At 34.8% G+C, this 17,184-nt stretch overlaps 2 protein-coding genes across 3 annotated transcripts in view; one reads left to right on the plus strand and one right to left on the minus strand.

Annotated features, from left to right (window-relative positions):
* cyth4b (cytohesin 4b) overlaps nucleotides 1-258 on the plus strand; it is a 67,981-nt gene extending 67,723 nt beyond the window's left edge. For both annotated transcript variants that reach the window (XM_061984237.1, XM_061984235.1), the window contains exon 13: nucleotides 1-258. This exon is cut by the window's left edge and continues 1,930 nt beyond it. The gene's annotated coding sequence lies outside the window, so the exon portion shown is untranslated.
* A 4,807-nt stretch (nucleotides 259-5,065) lies between these two features.
* Nucleotides 5,066-17,184, minus strand: part of fam83fb (family with sequence similarity 83 member Fb) — a 53,444-nt gene continuing 41,325 nt past the window's right edge. Inside the window, exons 4-5 of the mRNA XM_061984582.1 lie at nucleotides 15,995-16,716; nucleotides 5,066-5,355 (exon numbers count right to left, since the gene is read on the minus strand). Of these exons, the coding sequence (XP_061840566.1) occupies nucleotides 5,312-5,355; nucleotides 15,995-16,716 (766 nt within the window). The 3' untranslated portion in view covers nucleotides 5,066-5,311. The remainder of the gene's footprint in view (nucleotides 5,356-15,994; nucleotides 16,717-17,184) is intronic.

Genomic DNA, 17,184 nt, shown 5'->3' on the forward strand with positions numbered 1-17,184 from the left:
TTCCGATTGTTATTAATACATTGCCAACATTTTTAAGTTTTCTTATAAAATTGTGACTTTTGTCGAGTAAAATTACGACTCTTTTCGTAAAATTGCCAAAACTTTAAGGTTTTCTTGTAATATTGCGTCTGTTATTGAGTAAAATTCCAACTTTTATTATAATATTGCACAAATGTTTAGTTTTTCTTGTAAAATTTGGACTTGCGTCAAGTAAAATTACAACTTTTATAATGAAACTGCCAAAATTCTACGTTTTTCTTTTGAAATTGAGACCTTTTTCTTGTGAAATTCCAACTCATTTTTAACAACAAGCTTTTTCATATTAGCATAGTATGTATATATTATTAATGTTGCAAATACACATATTTATATATGTAGAAAGGGTGGTCCTAAAGAGGTAGGCATTTTTCAGAGGTATCAAGAAGGTAGGAAATACAAGAATGTGTGTGTGTGTGTGTGTTCTGGTATTTCTACCCTTCTTGAGACCTCAACAAGGAAAAGTAGCTTCCATATGAGGAGGTGTGAACAAGTTAGGACATAAATCATGGTCCCAATACCGGAAACCATTGCATCTAATAGAGAATGTCTCATTTGCTCCCTGGTGGTGAAATCTATCAAAATGAGGGTGGTCCCAAAAAAGAAGGGATTTTTAAAAATTGACTGTGTGTCGCTTTTAAAAGTGCTCCCCCTCTGGTCAACATATGAAATAACAAGTGTGTGTAAGAAATTGAAATGCGCCCCCTTTGGCCAAAATTAATAAAGAAAATTAAATAAATATGTATATAGAGACATACTGTAATAACTTGCAGTAAATAATGAAGATTAAAAAACTAAAATATTTTTTACTAAAAGCAGTCTTTTTCTCACAATGCGTCGACTTTTCTCTTATAAAATCGGCAACAATTTCTCATATTCTTTCTGCTTCTGTAATATTGCAATATTTTCTCGTAACATTACTACTTTTTTATGTTAAATTATTACTTTTATATGCAAAATGGCGACATTTGTCATGTAAAATTCTGACTTTTATCACAACATTGCCCATTTTTGTTGTTGTTTTTGTAAAACAGTGACATTTTTTGAGTAAAATGATGACTTTTGTCATCATTTTGCCAAGTAAAATTCCGATTGTTATTAATACATTGCCAACATTTTTAAGTTTTCTTATAAAATTGTGACTTTTGTCGAGTAAAATTACGACTCTTTTCGTAAAATTGCCAAAACTTTAAGGTTTTCTTGTAAAATTGCGACCGTTATTGAGTAAAATTCCAACTTTTATCATAATATTGCACAAATGTTCAGTTTTTCTTGTAAAATTTGGACTTGCGTCGAGTAAAATTACAACTTTTATAATGAAACTGCCAAAATTGTACGTTTTTCTTTTGAAATTGAGACCTTTTTCTTGTGAAATTCCAACTCATTTTTCACAACAAGCTTTTTCATATTTGCATAGTATGTATATATTATTAATGTTGCAAATTCACGTCTTTATATATCTAGAAAGGGTGGTCCTAAAGAGGTCGGCATTTTTCAGAGGTCTCAAGAAGGTAAGAAATACAAGAATGTATTTGTGTGAGTGTGTTCTGGTATTTCTACCCTTCTTGAGACCTCAACAAGGAAAAGTAGCTTCCATATGAGGAGGTGTGAACAAGTTAGGACATAAATCATGGTCCCAATACCGAAAACCATTGCATCTAATAGAGAATGTCTCATTTGCTCCCTGGTGGTGGAATCAATCAAAATGAGGGTGGTCCTTAAAAGGAGGGATTTTAAAAAATTGACTGTGTGTCGCTTTTAAAAGTGCTCCCCCTCTGGTCAACATATGAAATAACAAGTGTGTGTAAGAAATTGAAATGCGCCCCCTTTGGCCAAAATTAATAAAATATGTATATAGAGACACGCTGTAATAACTTGAAGTAAATAATGAAGATTAAAAACAAAAAGAATAACTAACAAAAAGCTTACCTTTTTTATATTTGCATAGTATTTATATATTATTAATGTTGTAAATACAAATCTTTATATATGTAGAAAGGGTGGTCCTAAAGAGGGAGGCATTTTTCGGAGGTCTCAAGAAGGTAAGAACTACAAGAACGTGTGTGAGGACACACAGCGAGTCCTTTTAAGCTCAGAAGAAGCAAGTCAGCGACACTTTTAAAGACTTTTAAAGAAGAGACAAGAAAAAACTGGACTCGATCGTCGCTTGAAATTAAAAAAACAAACAAAAGTCTTCTGATTCCTGACTTCCTCTTCCTCGTCAGCAGCGGCTTGACTTCTGCTTTCGATTGCACAATAAAATCTTGTTCTTGTTGAAATAGGAATAGAAAGGTACAAATATTCTTGTGAACATCACTTCCTCCTCAGAGGATTTAATATTTTTGTCTTTTCATCTTGTCAAATGCTGCAGGGAACGTTAAAAGTGTCATTTCACCGAGCTCTTTCAAAATAAAGGTTCCGCTGATGACATATTCAACTCAACGTGTTTGTTTATCAAATAATTTCACATCATTTCTATTTATTCTGATTCTGAATCAATTAATGCTTCATGCAATTGCCATTTAAAAATTTTTATTTTAGGCCAACTGCGCTTTTTTACTGCACGCAAACGTCAGGAGGAGCTTATTTTGTTGTGTTTATTTGATTTGATTATTATATGATTTCATCTTCTACATGGTCCAAAACAAGTCCTTTTAGTAAAATGACTGAGTTTTTAGCATGTACTGTATATACTAAATATCAAAAATAAATACGTATAATTAAAAAATAATGGAAGTAACAGGACTGAGATTTTAGCATGTATAAACTAAAAAGAAAAGTAAATATTACCCCAAAAAATAATGGAAGTAACAGGACTGAGTGTTTAGCGTGTATGAAATAAAAATAAAAATTAATGGAAGTAACAGGACTGAGTTTTTAGCATGTACTGTATATACTAAATATAAAAAATAAATAGGTATAATTAAAAAATAATGGAAGTAACAGGACTGAGATTTTAGCATGTATAAACTAAAAAGAAAAGTAAATATTACCCAAAAAATAATGGAAGTAACAGGACTGAGTGTTTAGCGTGTATAAAATAAAAATGGAAATTAATGGAAGTAACAGGGCTGAGATTTTAGCATGTATAAACTAAAAAGAAAAGTAAATATTACCAAAAAAAATAATGGAAGTAACAGGACTGAGTGTTTAGCGTGTATGAAATAAAAATAAAAATTAACGGAAGTAACAGGACTGAGTTTTTAGCATGTACTGTATATACTAAATATAAAAAATAAATACGTATAATTAAAAAATAATGGAAGTAACAGGACTGAGATTTTAGCATGTATAAACTAAAAAGAAAAGTAAATATTACCAAAAAAAATAATGGAAGTAACAGGACTGAGTGTTTAGCGTGTATGAAATAAAAATAAAAATTAATGGAAGTAACAGGACTGAGTTTTTAGCATGTACTGTATATACTAAATATAAAAAATAAATAGGTATAATTAAAAAATAATGGAAGTAACAGGGCTGAGATTTTAGCATGTATAAACTAAAAAGAAAAGTAAATATTACCAAAAAAATAATGGAAGTAACAGGACTGAGTGTTTAGCGTGTATAAAATAAAAATGAAAATTAATGGAAGTAACAGGACTGAGATTTTAGCATGTATAAACTAAAAAGAAAAGTAAATATTACCCAAAAAATAATGGAAGTAACAGGACTGAGTGTTTAGCGTGTATAAAATAAAAATGAAAATTAATGGAAGTAACAGGACTGAGTTTTTAGCATGTACTGTATATACTAAATATAAAAAATAAATACGTATAATTAAAAAATAATGGAAGTAACAGGACTGAGATTTTAGCATGTATAAACTAAAAAGAAAAGTAAATATTACAAAAAAAAATAATGGAAGTAACAGGACTGAGTGTTTAGCGTGTATAAAATAAAAATGAAAATTAATGGAAGTGACAGGGCTGAGATTTTAGCATGTATAAACTAAAAAGAACAGTAAATATTACCAAAAAAATAATGGAAGTAACAGGACTGAGTGTTTAGCGTGTATGAAATAAAAATAAAAATTAATGGAAGTAACAGGACTGAGTTTTTAGCATGTACTGTATATACTAAATATAAAAAATAAATAGGTATAATTAAAAAATAATGGAAGTAACAGGACTGAGATTTTAGCATGTATAAACTAAAAAGAAAAGTAAATATTACCAAAAAAATAATGGAAGTAACAGGACTGAGTGTTTAGCGTGTATAAAATAAAAATGAAAATTAATGGAAGTAACAGGGCTGAGATTTTAGCATGTATAAACTAAAAAGAAAAGTAAATATTACCCAAAAAAATAATGGAAGTAACAGGACTGAGTGTTTAGCGTGTATAAAATAAAAATGAAAATTAATGGAAGTAACAGGACTGAGTTTTTAGCATGTATAAACTAAAATGAAAAATAAATATAAAAAATTATGGAACTAACAGGACTGAGTTTTTAGCATGTGTAAACTAAAAAGAAAAAGAAATATACAAAAATGGCAGTAACATGACTGAGTTTTTAACATGTCTGTATATATATATATATACATACATACATACATATGTATGTATGTATATAAAACCCGTTTAAAAATATATACGTATTAATATTTCTACATTTCTCTTTATATACATATTTGTTTACAATGGTTTCATCATCGTCAGACGTGACCCACTTTAACTTCCTGTCCTCGTACAACACTTTGCTTCCTATTTTCATTGTCATTCAAACTTCCTGATTACAAACTCAACCCACAAACGAGAAGGCATTATTTTTATGTTTAAGTATATTTGCTGCCCTCAAGTGGCCAGAAAAAAAAATGCATATAAAGTGTATTTTACTTGGAAAAAAATATATAATTTTTTTGGACTGTTTCACCGTAATTATTATTTTAACCCTCATTTTGTTTGATAGCGTCTGAGTCAATAAAAGTAACTTAACACATGCATTACTGTGTCTCACCACTAGATGGCGGTGACGCACCGCTGACGTCTCCCAGGTTGAGACGGTAAAACTAACCGGAAGTAGGACAATCACGCAGTTATTCCTGCCATCAAGCACACACACACACACACACTTCCTGTCAAAGACACAAATCAACACAATGGCGAAATAGTTTTTATTTTCCTGAAGGTGGGAGGCACTTTGTTATTGTCACAGTGGTGTTTTATTGTGAAAAGTCACTCAGCACTATTTCCTGTGAGGCAAGTCTCTTCAACAAAAGTGATTTTAGTGCTTGTAAACAATTAGAAAGGACAAAATGTTTGTTTCATGACGTGACCTCAGGACATTTTGCACCCTTTGTTCCGACGGTGACTCTTCACACCTGAGGACCAAACACAGGTAAACATCAGCAATAATGATGGATTGATGTCATATTTAGAGAACAAGGAACAACATCCCATAATAACATAACACAGTTACAATAAAAGTGGTAGTTATGTAGCTAATAGCTGTGATGCTAACACAATAAAGTTGTGATTTTATTGACTTCGTGATTTTTGTATCTGTGGAACGCTCTCCCTGACCACCTGAGGGCACCACAGACTGTGGATGCTTTTAAAGAAGGCTTAAAAGCCATTCTTTTTTTTTTTTAAGCCTTTTTTTTTTTAGATATATGCATACTAGTTACAGCTATTTGGCTGTTCTAGTTTTTATTTGTATTTCTTAATTATATTTGTATTTATTTATTTTTTAAATACACTAGCACTTTGAGATTGTTTACTCAATATAAAGTGCTTTTTACAAATAAAATCTATTATTATCATGTAATAACATCCCAACTTTATTCTGAAAGTACCGCCCAACCCCCGCTAACTTGATACCTAACACGTTATTGTTAGCATGCTAACTTTTTTGGGCTAAGTTTGCAACGATTTACCTCAGAGTCATGTAACTTGGTACTTGACATGTGCTAACTTTTTAGCCAATTTAGCCACCGTCCACTTCAGAGTCATATAACTTGGTACGTGACACTTGCTAACTGTTAGCATGATAGCATGCCAACATTAACGTTGAAACTTTTTGGCTAATTTTACAACCATTTACTCCAGAATCATAAAACTTGGTACGTGACACTTGCTAACTGTTAGCATGTTATTGTTAGCATGATAGCATGCCAATGTTAGCATGAAAAATGTTTGGCTAATTTTACAACCATTTACTCCAGAATCATAAAACTTGGTACGTGACACTTGCTAACTGTTAGCATGCTATTGTTAGCATGATAGCATGTTATTGTTAGCATGAAAACTGTTTGGCTAATTTTACAACCATTTACTCCAGAATCATAAAACTTGACACTTGCTAACTGTTAGCATGATAGCATGCCAACATTAACGTTGAAACTTTTTGGCTAATTTTACAACCATTTACTCCAGAATCATAAAACTTGGTACGTGACACTTGCTAACTGTTAGCATGGCAATATTAGCATGAAAATGTTTACAACCATTTACTCCAAAACCATAAAACTTGGTAGGTGACACTTGCTAACTGCTAGCATGCTATTGTTAGCATGATAGCATGTTATTGTTAGCATGAAAACTGTTTGGCTAATTTTACAACCATTTACTCCAGAATCATAAAACTTGACACTTGCTAACTGTTAGCATGATAGCATGCCAACATTAACGTTGAAACTTTTTGGCTAATTTTACAACCATTTACTCCAGAATCATAAAACTTGGTACGTGACACTTGCTAACTGTTAGCATGATATTGTTAGCATGGCAATATTAGCATGAAAATGTTTACAACCATTTACTCCAGAATCATAAAACTTGGTACGTGACACTTGCTAACTGTTAGCATGTTATTGTTAGCATGATAGCATGCCAATGTTAGCATGAAAAATGTTTGGCTAATTTTACAACCATTTACTCCAGAATCATAAAACTTGGTACGTGACACTTGCTAACTGCTAGCATGATATTGTTAGCATGTCAATATTAGCATGAAAATGTTTACAACCATTTACTCCAGAATCATAAAACTTGGTACGTGACACTTGCTAACTGTTAGCATGCTATTGTTAGCATGATAGCATGTTATCGTTAGCATGAAAACCGTTTGGCTAATTTTACAACCATTTACTCCAGAATCATAAAACTTGACACTTGCTAACTGTTAGCATGATAGCATGCCAACATTAACGTTGAAACTTTTTGGCTAATTTTACAACCATTTACTCCAGAATCATAAAACTTGGTACGTGACACTTGCTAACTGTTAGCATGTTATTGTTAGCATGATAGCATGAACAATGTTAGCATGAAAAATGTTTGGCTAATTTTACAACCATTTACTCCAGAATCATAAAACTTGGTACGTGACACTTGCTAACTGCTAGCATGATATTGTTAGCATGGCAATATTAGCATGAAAATGTTTACAACCATTTACTCCAGAACCATAAAACTTGGTACGTGACACTTGCTAACTGCTAGCATGCTATTGTTAGCATGATAGCATGTTATTGTTAGCATGAAAACTGTTTGGCTAATTTTACAACCATTTACTCCAGAATCATAAAACTTGACACTTGCTAACTGTTAGCATGATAGCATGCCAACATTAACGTTGAAACTTTTTGGCTAATTTTACAACCATTTACTCCAGAATCATAAAACTTGAAACTTGCTAACTGTTAGCATGATAGCATGCCAACATTAACGTTGAAACTTTTTGGCTAATTTTACAACCATTTACTCCAGAATCATAAAACTTGGTACGTGACACTTGGTAACTGTTAGCAGGATATTGTTAGCATGGCAATATTAGCATGAAAATGTTTACAACCATTTACTCCAGAATCATAAAACTTGGTATGTGACACTTGCTAACTGTTAGCATGCTATTGTTAGCATCATAGCATGTTATTGTTAGCATGAAAACTGTTTGGCTAATTTTACAACCATTTACTCCAGAATCATAAAACTTGACACTTGCTAACTGTTAGCATGATAGCATGCCAACATTAACGTTGAAACTTTTTGGCTAATTTAACAACCATTTACTCCAGAATCATAAAACTTGACACTTGCTAACTGTTAGCATGATAGCATGCCAACATTAACGTTGAAACTTTTTGGCTAATTTTACAACCATTTACTCCAGAATCATAAAACTTGGTACGTGACACTTGCTAACTGTTAGCAGGATATTGTTAGCATGGCAATATTAGCATGAAAATGTTTACAACCATTTACTCCAGAATCATAAAACTTGGTATGTGACACTTGCTAACTGTTAGCATGCTATTGTTAGCATCATAGCATGTTATTGTTAGCATGAAAACTGTTTGGCTAATTTTACAACCATTTACTCCAGAATCATAAAACTTGACACTTGCTAACTGTAAGCATGATAGCATGCCAACATTAACGTTGAAACTTTTTGGCTAATTTTACAACCATTTACTCCAGAATCATAAAACTTGGTACGTGACACTTGCTAACTGTTAGCATGTTATTGTTAGCATGATAGCATGCCAATGTTAGCATGAAAAATGTTTGGCTAATTTTACAACCATTTACTCCAGAATCATAAAACTTGGTACGTGACACTTGCTAACTGTTAGCATGTTATTGTTAGCATGATAGCATGCCAATGTTAGCATGAAAAATGTTTGGCTAATTTTACAACCATTTACTCCAGAATCATAAAACTTGGTACGTGACACTTGCTAATTGTTAGCATGTTATTGTTAGCATGATAGCATGCCAATGTTAGCATGAAAAATGTTTGGCTAATTTTACAACCATTTACTCCAGAATCATAAAACTTGGTACGTGACACTTGCTAACTGTTAGCATGCTATTGTTAGCATGATAGCATGTTATTGTTAGCATGAAAACTGTTTGGCTAATTTTACAACCATTTACTCCAGAATCATAAAACTTGACACTTGCTAACTGTTAGCATGATAGCATGCCAACATTAACGTTGAAACTTTTTGGCTAATTTTACAACCATTTACTCCAGAATCATAAAACTTGGTACGTGACACTTGCTAACTGTTAGCATGGCAATATTAGCATGAAAATGTTTACAACCATTTACTCCAGAATCATAAAACTTGGTACATGACACTTGCTAACTGTTAGCGTGCTATTGTTAGCATGATAGCATGTTATTGTTAGCATGAAAACTGTTTGGCTAATTTTACAACCATTTACTCCAGAATCATAAAACTTGACACTTGCTAACTGTTAGCATGATAGCATGCCAACATTAACGTTGAAACTTTTTGGCTAATTTAACAACCATTTACTCCAGAATCATAAAACTTGACACTTGCTAACTGTTAGCATGATAGCATGCCAACATTAACGTTGAAACTTTTTGGCTAATTTTACAACCATTTACTCCAGAATCATAAAACTTGGTACGTGACACTTGGTAACTGTTAGCAGGATATTGTTAGCATGGCAATATTAGCATGAAAATGTTTACAACCATTTACTCCAGAATCATAAAACTTGGTATGTGACACTTGCTAACTGTTAGCATGCTATTGTTAGCATCATAGCATGTTATTGTTAGCATGAAAACTGTTTGGCTAATTTTACAACCATTTACTCCAGAATCATAAAACTTGACACTTGCTAACTGTTAGCATGATAGCATGCCAACATTAACGTTGAAACTTTTTGGCTAATTTTACAACCATTTACTCCAGAATCATAAAACTTGGTACGTGACACTTGCTAACTGTTAGCATGTTATTGTTAGCATGATAGCATGCCAATGTTAGCATGAAAAATGTTTGGCTAATTTTACAACCATTTACTCCAGAATCATAAAACTTGGTACGTGACACTTGCTAACTGTTAGCATGTTATTGTTAGCATGATAGCATGCCAATGTTAGCATGAAAAATGTTTGGCTAATTTTACAACCATTTACTCCAGAATCATAAAACTTGGTACGTGACACTTGCTAACTGTTAGCATGCTATTGTTAGCATGATAGCATGTTATTGTTAGCATGAAAACTGTTTGGCTAATTTTACAACCATTTACTCCAGAATCATAAAACTTGACACTTGCTAACTGTTAGCATGATAGCATGCCAACATTAACGTTGAAACTTTTTGGCTAATTTTACAACCATTTACTCCAGAATCATAAAACTTGGTACGTGACACTTGCTAACTGTTAGCATGGCAATATTAGCATGAAAATGTTTACAACCATTTACTCCAGAATCATAAAACTTGGTACATGACACTTGCTAACTGTTAGCGTGCTATTGTTAGCATGATAGCATGTTATTGTTAGCATGAAAACTGTTTGGCTAATTTTACAACCATTTACTCCAGAATCATAAAACTTGACACTTGCTAACTGTTAGCATGATAGCATGCCAACATTAACGTTGAAACTTTTTGGCTAATTTAACAACCATTTACTCCAGAATCATAAAACTTGACACTTGCTAACTGTTAGCATGATAGCATGCCAACATTAACGTTGAAACTTTTTGGCTAATTTTACAACCATTTACTCCAGAATCATAAAACTTGGTACGTGACACTTGGTAACTGTTAGCAGGATATTGTTAGCATGGCAATATTAGCATGAAAATGTTTACAACCATTTACTCCAGAATCATAAAACTTGGTATGTGACACTTGCTAACTGTTAGCATGCTATTGTTAGCATCATAGCATGTTATTGTTAGCATGAAAACGGTTTGGCTAATTTTACAACCATTTACTCCAGAATCATAAAACTTGACACTTGCTAACTGTTAGCATGATAGCATGCCAACATTAACGTTGAAACTTTTTGGCTAATTTTACAACCATTTACTCCAGAATCATAAAACTTGGTACGTGACACTTGCTAACTGTTAGCAGGATATTGTTAGCATGGCAATATTAGCATGAAAATGTTTACAACCATTTACTCCAGAATCATAAAACTTGGTATGTGACACTTGCTAACTGTTAGCATGCTATTGTTAGCATCATAGCATGTTATTGTTAGCATGAAAACTGTTTGGCTAATTTTACAACCATTTACTCCAGAATCATAAAACTTGACACTTGCTAACTGTTAGCATGATAGCATGCCAACATTAACGTTGAAACTTTTTGGCTAATTTTACAACCATTTACTCCAGAATCATAAAACTTGGTACGTGACACTTGCTAACTGTTAGCAGGATATTGTTAGCATGGCAATATTAGCATGAAAATGTTTACAACCATTTACTCCAAAACCATAAAACTTGGTAGGTGACACTTGCTAACTGTTAGCATGCTATTGTTAGCATGATAGCATGTTATTGTGAGCATGAAAACTGTTTGGCTAATTTTACAACCGTTTACTCCAGAATCATAAAACTTGACACTTGCTAACTGTTAGCATGATAGCATGCCAACATTAACGTTGAAACTTTTTGGCTAATTTTACAACCATTTACTCCAGAATCATAAAACTTGGTACGTGACACTTGCTAACTGCTAGCATGATATTGTTAGCATGGCAATATTAGCATGAAAATGTTTACAACCATTTACTCCAGAACCATAAAACTTGGTACGTGACACTTGATAACTGCTAGCATGCTATTGTTAGCATGATAGCATGTTATTGTTAGCATGAAAACTGTTTGGCTAATTTTACAACCATTTACTCCAGAATCATAACACTTGACACTTGCTAACTGTTAGCATGATAGCATGCCAACATTAACGTTGAAACTGTTTGGCTAATTTTACAACCATTTACTCCAGAATCATAACACTTGACACTTGCTAACTGTTAGCATGATAGCATGCCAACATTAACGTTGAAACTTTTTGGCTAATTTTACAACCATTTACTCCAGAATCATAAAACTTGGTACGTGACACTTGCTAACTGCTAGCATGATATTGTTAGCATGGCAATATTAGCATGAAAATGTTTACAACCATTTACTCCAGAACCATAAAACTTGGTACGTGACACTTGCTAACTGCTAGCATGCTATTGTTAGCATGATAGCATGTTATCGTTAGCATGAAAACCGTTTGGCTAATTTTACAACCATTTACTCCAGAATCATAAAACTTGACACTTGCTAACTGTTAGCATGATAGCATGCCAACATTAACGTTGAAACTTTTTGGCTAATTTTACAACCATTTACTCCAGAATCATAAAACTTGGTACGTGACACTTGCTAACTGCTAGCATGATATTGTTAGCATGGCAATATTAGCATGAAAATGTTTACAACCATTTACTCCAGAACCATAAAACTTGGTACGTGACACTTGATAACTGCTAGCATGCTATTGTTAGCATGATAGCATGTTATTGTTAGCATGAAAACTGTTTGGCTAATTTTACAACCATTTACTCCAGAATCATAAAACTTGACACTTGCTAACTGTTAGCATGATAGCATGCCAACATTAACGTTGAAACTTTTTGGCTAATTTTACAACCATTTACTCCAGAATCATAAAACTTGGTACGTGACACTTGCTAACTGTTAGCATGGCAATATTAGCATGAAAATGTTTACAACCATTTACTCCAGAATCATAAAACTTGGTACGTGACACTTGCTAACTGTTAGCATGCTATTGTTAGCATGATAGCATGTTATTGTTAGCATGAAAACTGTTTGGCTAATTTTACAACCATTTACTCCAGAATCATAAAACTTGACACTTGCTAACTGTTAGCATGATAGCATGCCAACATTAACGTTGAAACTTTTTGGCTAATTTTACAACCATTTACTCCAGAATCATAAAACTTGGTACGTGACACTTGCTAACTGTTAGCATGATATTGTTAGCATGGCAATATTAGCATGAAAATGTTTACAACCATTTACTCCAGAATCATAAAACTTGGTACGTGACACTTGCTAACTGTTAGCATGCTATTGTTAGCATGATAGCATGAAAACTGTTTGGCTAATTTTACAACCATTTACTCCAGAATCATAAAACTTGACACTTGCTAACTGTTAGCATGATAGCATGCCAACATTAACGTTGAAACTTTTTGGCTAATTTTACAACCATTTAGCGCAGGATCCTATAACTTGGTACTTGACTAATGCGAACTGTGAGCATGGTAACATTAGCACGCAAACTTTTTTATAGCTAATTTTACGACTTTTTAGATAATTTCGCAGCCATTTACCCCAGAGTCATATAACTTGGTACTTGACATACGCTAACTTTTTAAGCTACTTTTACAACTTTATAGCTAATTTCGCAGCTTTAGAGTCATATAACTTGATACGTCACACATGTTAATTGTTAGCATGCTAACTTTTTCAGCTAAGTTTGCAATCATTTACCCAGAGTCATATAGCTTGGTACTTGACATATGCTAACTTATTTTATTTTATTTTTTTGCAAATTTTACACATTTTAGAGTCACCAAACTTGGTATATGACACATGTTAATTGCTACCATGTCAGTACGTTAACATTAGCATGCTAACTTTTTTTTGGGCTACGTTCGCAACCATTTACCTCTGAGTCATGTGACTTGGTACTTGACATATGCTAACTTTTTTAAGCCAATTTTGCCGCCGTCCACTTCAAAGTCATATAACTTGGTACGTGTTACTTGCTAACTGTTGGCATGCTAACATTAGCTTGCTAACTTTGTTTTGGCTACGTTTGCAACTATTTACCTCTGAGTCATGTAACTTGGTACTTGACGTATGCTAACTTTTTTAAGTCAATTTTGCCGCCGTACACTTCAAAGTCATATAACTTGGTACGTGTTACTTGCTAACTGTTGGCATGCTAACATTAGCATGCTAACTTTTTTTTGGGCTACGTTTACAACTATTTACCTCAGAGTCATGTAACTTGGCATGCTAACATTAACATGCTAACTTAATAGGCTCAGTTTGCAACTATTTACTTCAGAGTCATGTGACTTGGTACTTGACACATGCTAACTTTTTTAAGCCAATTTTGCCGCCGTCCACTTCAAAGTCATATAACTTGGTACGTGTTACTTGCTAACTGTTGGCATGCTAACATTAGCATGCTAACTTTTTTTTTGGCTACGTTTGCAACTACTTACCTCAGAGTCATGTAACTTGGCATGCTAACATTAGCATTCTAACTTTTTTTTTGGCTCAGTTTGCGACTATTTACTTCAGAGTCATGTGACTTGGTACTTGACACATGCTAACTTTTTTAAGCCAATTTTGCCGCCGTACACTTCAAAGTCAAAGTCATATAACTTGGTACGTGTTACTTGCTAACTGTTGGCATGCTAACATTAGCTTGCTAACTTTTTTTTGGCTACGTTTGCAACTATTTACCTCAGAGTCATGTAACTTGGTACTTGACATATGCTAACTTTTTTAAGCCAATTTTGCCGCCGTACACTTCAAAGTCATATAACTTGGTACGTGTTACTTGCTAACTGTTGGCATGCTAACATTAGCATGCTAACTTTTTTTGGCTACGTTTGCAACTATTTACCTCACAGTCATGTAACTTGGCATGCTAACATTAACATGCTAACTTAATAGGCTCAGTTTGCAACTATTTACTTCAGAGTCATGTGACTTGGTACTTGACACATGCTAACTTTTTTAAGCCAATTTTGCCGCCGTACACTTCAAAGTCAAAGTCATATAACTTGGTACGTGTTACTTGCTAACTGTTGGCATGCTAACATTAGCATGCTAACTTTTTTTTTGGCTACGTTTGCAACTATTTACCTCAGAGTCATGTAACTTGGCATGCTAACATTAGCATGCTAACTTTTTTTTTTGGCTCAGTTTGCAACTATTTACTTCAGAGTCATGTGACTTGGTACTTGACACATGCTAACTTTTTTAAGCCAATTTTGCCGCCGTACACTTCAAAGTCAAAGTCATATAACTTGGTACGTGTTACTTGCTAACTGTTGGCATGCTAACATTAGCTTGCTAACTTTTTTTTGGCTACGTTTGCAACTATTTACCTCAGAGTCATGTAACTTGGCATGCTAACATTAGTATGCTAACTTAATAGGCTCAGTTTGCAACTATTTACTTCAGAGTCATGTGACTTGGTACTTGACACATGCTAACTTTTTTAAGCCAATTTTGCCGCCGTCCACTTCAAAGTCATATAACTTGGTACGTGTTACTTGCTAACTGTTGGCATGCTAACATTAGCATGCTAACTTTTTTTTGGGCTACGTTTGCAACTATTTACCTCAGAGTCATGTAACTTGGCATGCTAACATTAGCATGCTAACTTTTTTTTTTGGCTCAGTTTGCAACTATTTACTTCAGAGTCATGTGACTTGGTACTTGACACATGCTAACTTTTTTAAGCCAATTTTGCCGCCGTACACTTCAAAGTCAAAGTCATATAACTTGGTACGTGTTACTTGCTAACTGTTGGCATGCTAACATTAGCTTGCTAACTTTTTTTTGGCTACGTTTGCAACTATTTACCTCAGAGTCATGTAACTTGGTACTTGACACATGCTAACTTTTTTAAGCCAATTTTGCCGCCGTACACTTCAAAGTCATATAACTTGGTACGTGCTACTTGCTAACTGTTGGCATGCTAACATTAGCATGCTAACTTTTTTTTTGGCTACGTTTGCAACTATTTACCTCAGAGTCATGTAACTTGGCATGCTAACATTAACATGCTAACTTAATAGGCTCAGTTTGCAACTATTTACCTCAGAGTCATGTGACTTGGTACTTGACACATGCTAACTTTTTGAGCCAATTTTTCCGCCGTACACATCAAAGTCATATGACTTGGTACGTGCTACTTGCTAACTGTTAGCATGCTAACATGCTAACTTAATAGGCTCAGTTTGCAACTATTTACCTCAGAGTCATGTGACTTGGTACTTGACACATGCTAACTTTTTGAGCCAATTTTGCCGCCGTACACTTCAGAGTCACACTTGCTAAGGAAGTGCTATGTGTGCAATGTTTGCAGTAGGATAGAAAAGATAAAGGCTTACTCGTGGTGTCCTGCGTTGTGTCCACTGTCTGTGTGGAGTCGGCCCTGGGTCCTAGGCTGGAAGGCCTCTTGAGAAGCTTCAACTTTGGAGGCGACCTGACCGTCACCTCGAAGCTGTCGTCGCCCTCCAGCTGACCGTTGGACGCCGCGGAGGCGGGGCCTGCCTTGCTGGCGGTGCTGTTGATGGACAGCTTGCTGGACGACAGTTTTTTGGAGAACCTGTACTTCAGTGACAGTCTCTTTTTCTCCTGCGGGACGCCGTTGGGCTTCTTGAAGAACTCCACGGGCTCCGAGGGCAGCGGGCTGAGGCGGTCCAGCTTCTCGCTGGTGGTGACTTGCGGCGTTTCCGGAACCAGCAGCCGGTCCAGCCCCTTGGGGGGCCCCTGCAAAGACCTGGCGGGCTGCGGGGCGTCGGGGTACATGAGGGAGTACTTGGGGTTGTAGTACTTGTGGGCCGGCACCTCGATGTTGGCGTTGCGGGTTTCTCCCAAGCTGACCTGGAAGCGCGAGGTGGTGGCGGCCAGCGGCGGGCGCTTGGGGCCCGCTTTGGAGCGGACGGTGGCGGTCCTGCTGGCCGGCGGGCTCACGTGGAACTCCTTGAAGAGGTCCAGCTTCTCCGAGATGGCGTAGAGCTCGCGGAAGTCGTGGTCGAAGAACTCCACCACCTGGCCCGTCATCACGGTGATCATGTTGCGGTCCATGCGGGACGTGGCCCACGAGAAACTGGACCACACAAAGAAGACTCTTAATCAGAACGTAAGCACTTAGAAATTGATGTACAATATATTGATTTTTTTTAAGCCTCACTTTGGTCCATGTTAAAGATCCTGTGGACCAACAAGGGTCCCAGTCATAAACATTTGAAGTAATTCATGTTATTTGTTTAACTTTAACACTTAAATCAACTCCAAATCGATCCGTCAATATAAGTTAAGATATTTTTTTTATATGTTTTATGTCCTTTGTCAAAATCAGGTGTGAAAAACACAAAATATGCAACATTTGCCACCCTAAAAATTTAAAAGTGGAATATTTGATGTGAAGTAATTGGAGCCTTGAATGTGTTAATAATAATTCATAACAACATTGATTTTGATTGACTATTATTTTTTAAGCGATGACAGTTTAAAAAAAACAAAACACGCTTAATGTCTTGGGGATCCAAAAGGGTCCCACTCATAAAAGTGTCAA

The sequence above is a fragment of the Nerophis lumbriciformis genome, linkage group LG25 (assembly GCF_033978685.3).
Source record: "Nerophis lumbriciformis linkage group LG25, RoL_Nlum_v2.1, whole genome shotgun sequence".
NCBI classification, from domain to species: domain Eukaryota; kingdom Metazoa; phylum Chordata; class Actinopteri; order Syngnathiformes; family Syngnathidae; genus Nerophis; species Nerophis lumbriciformis.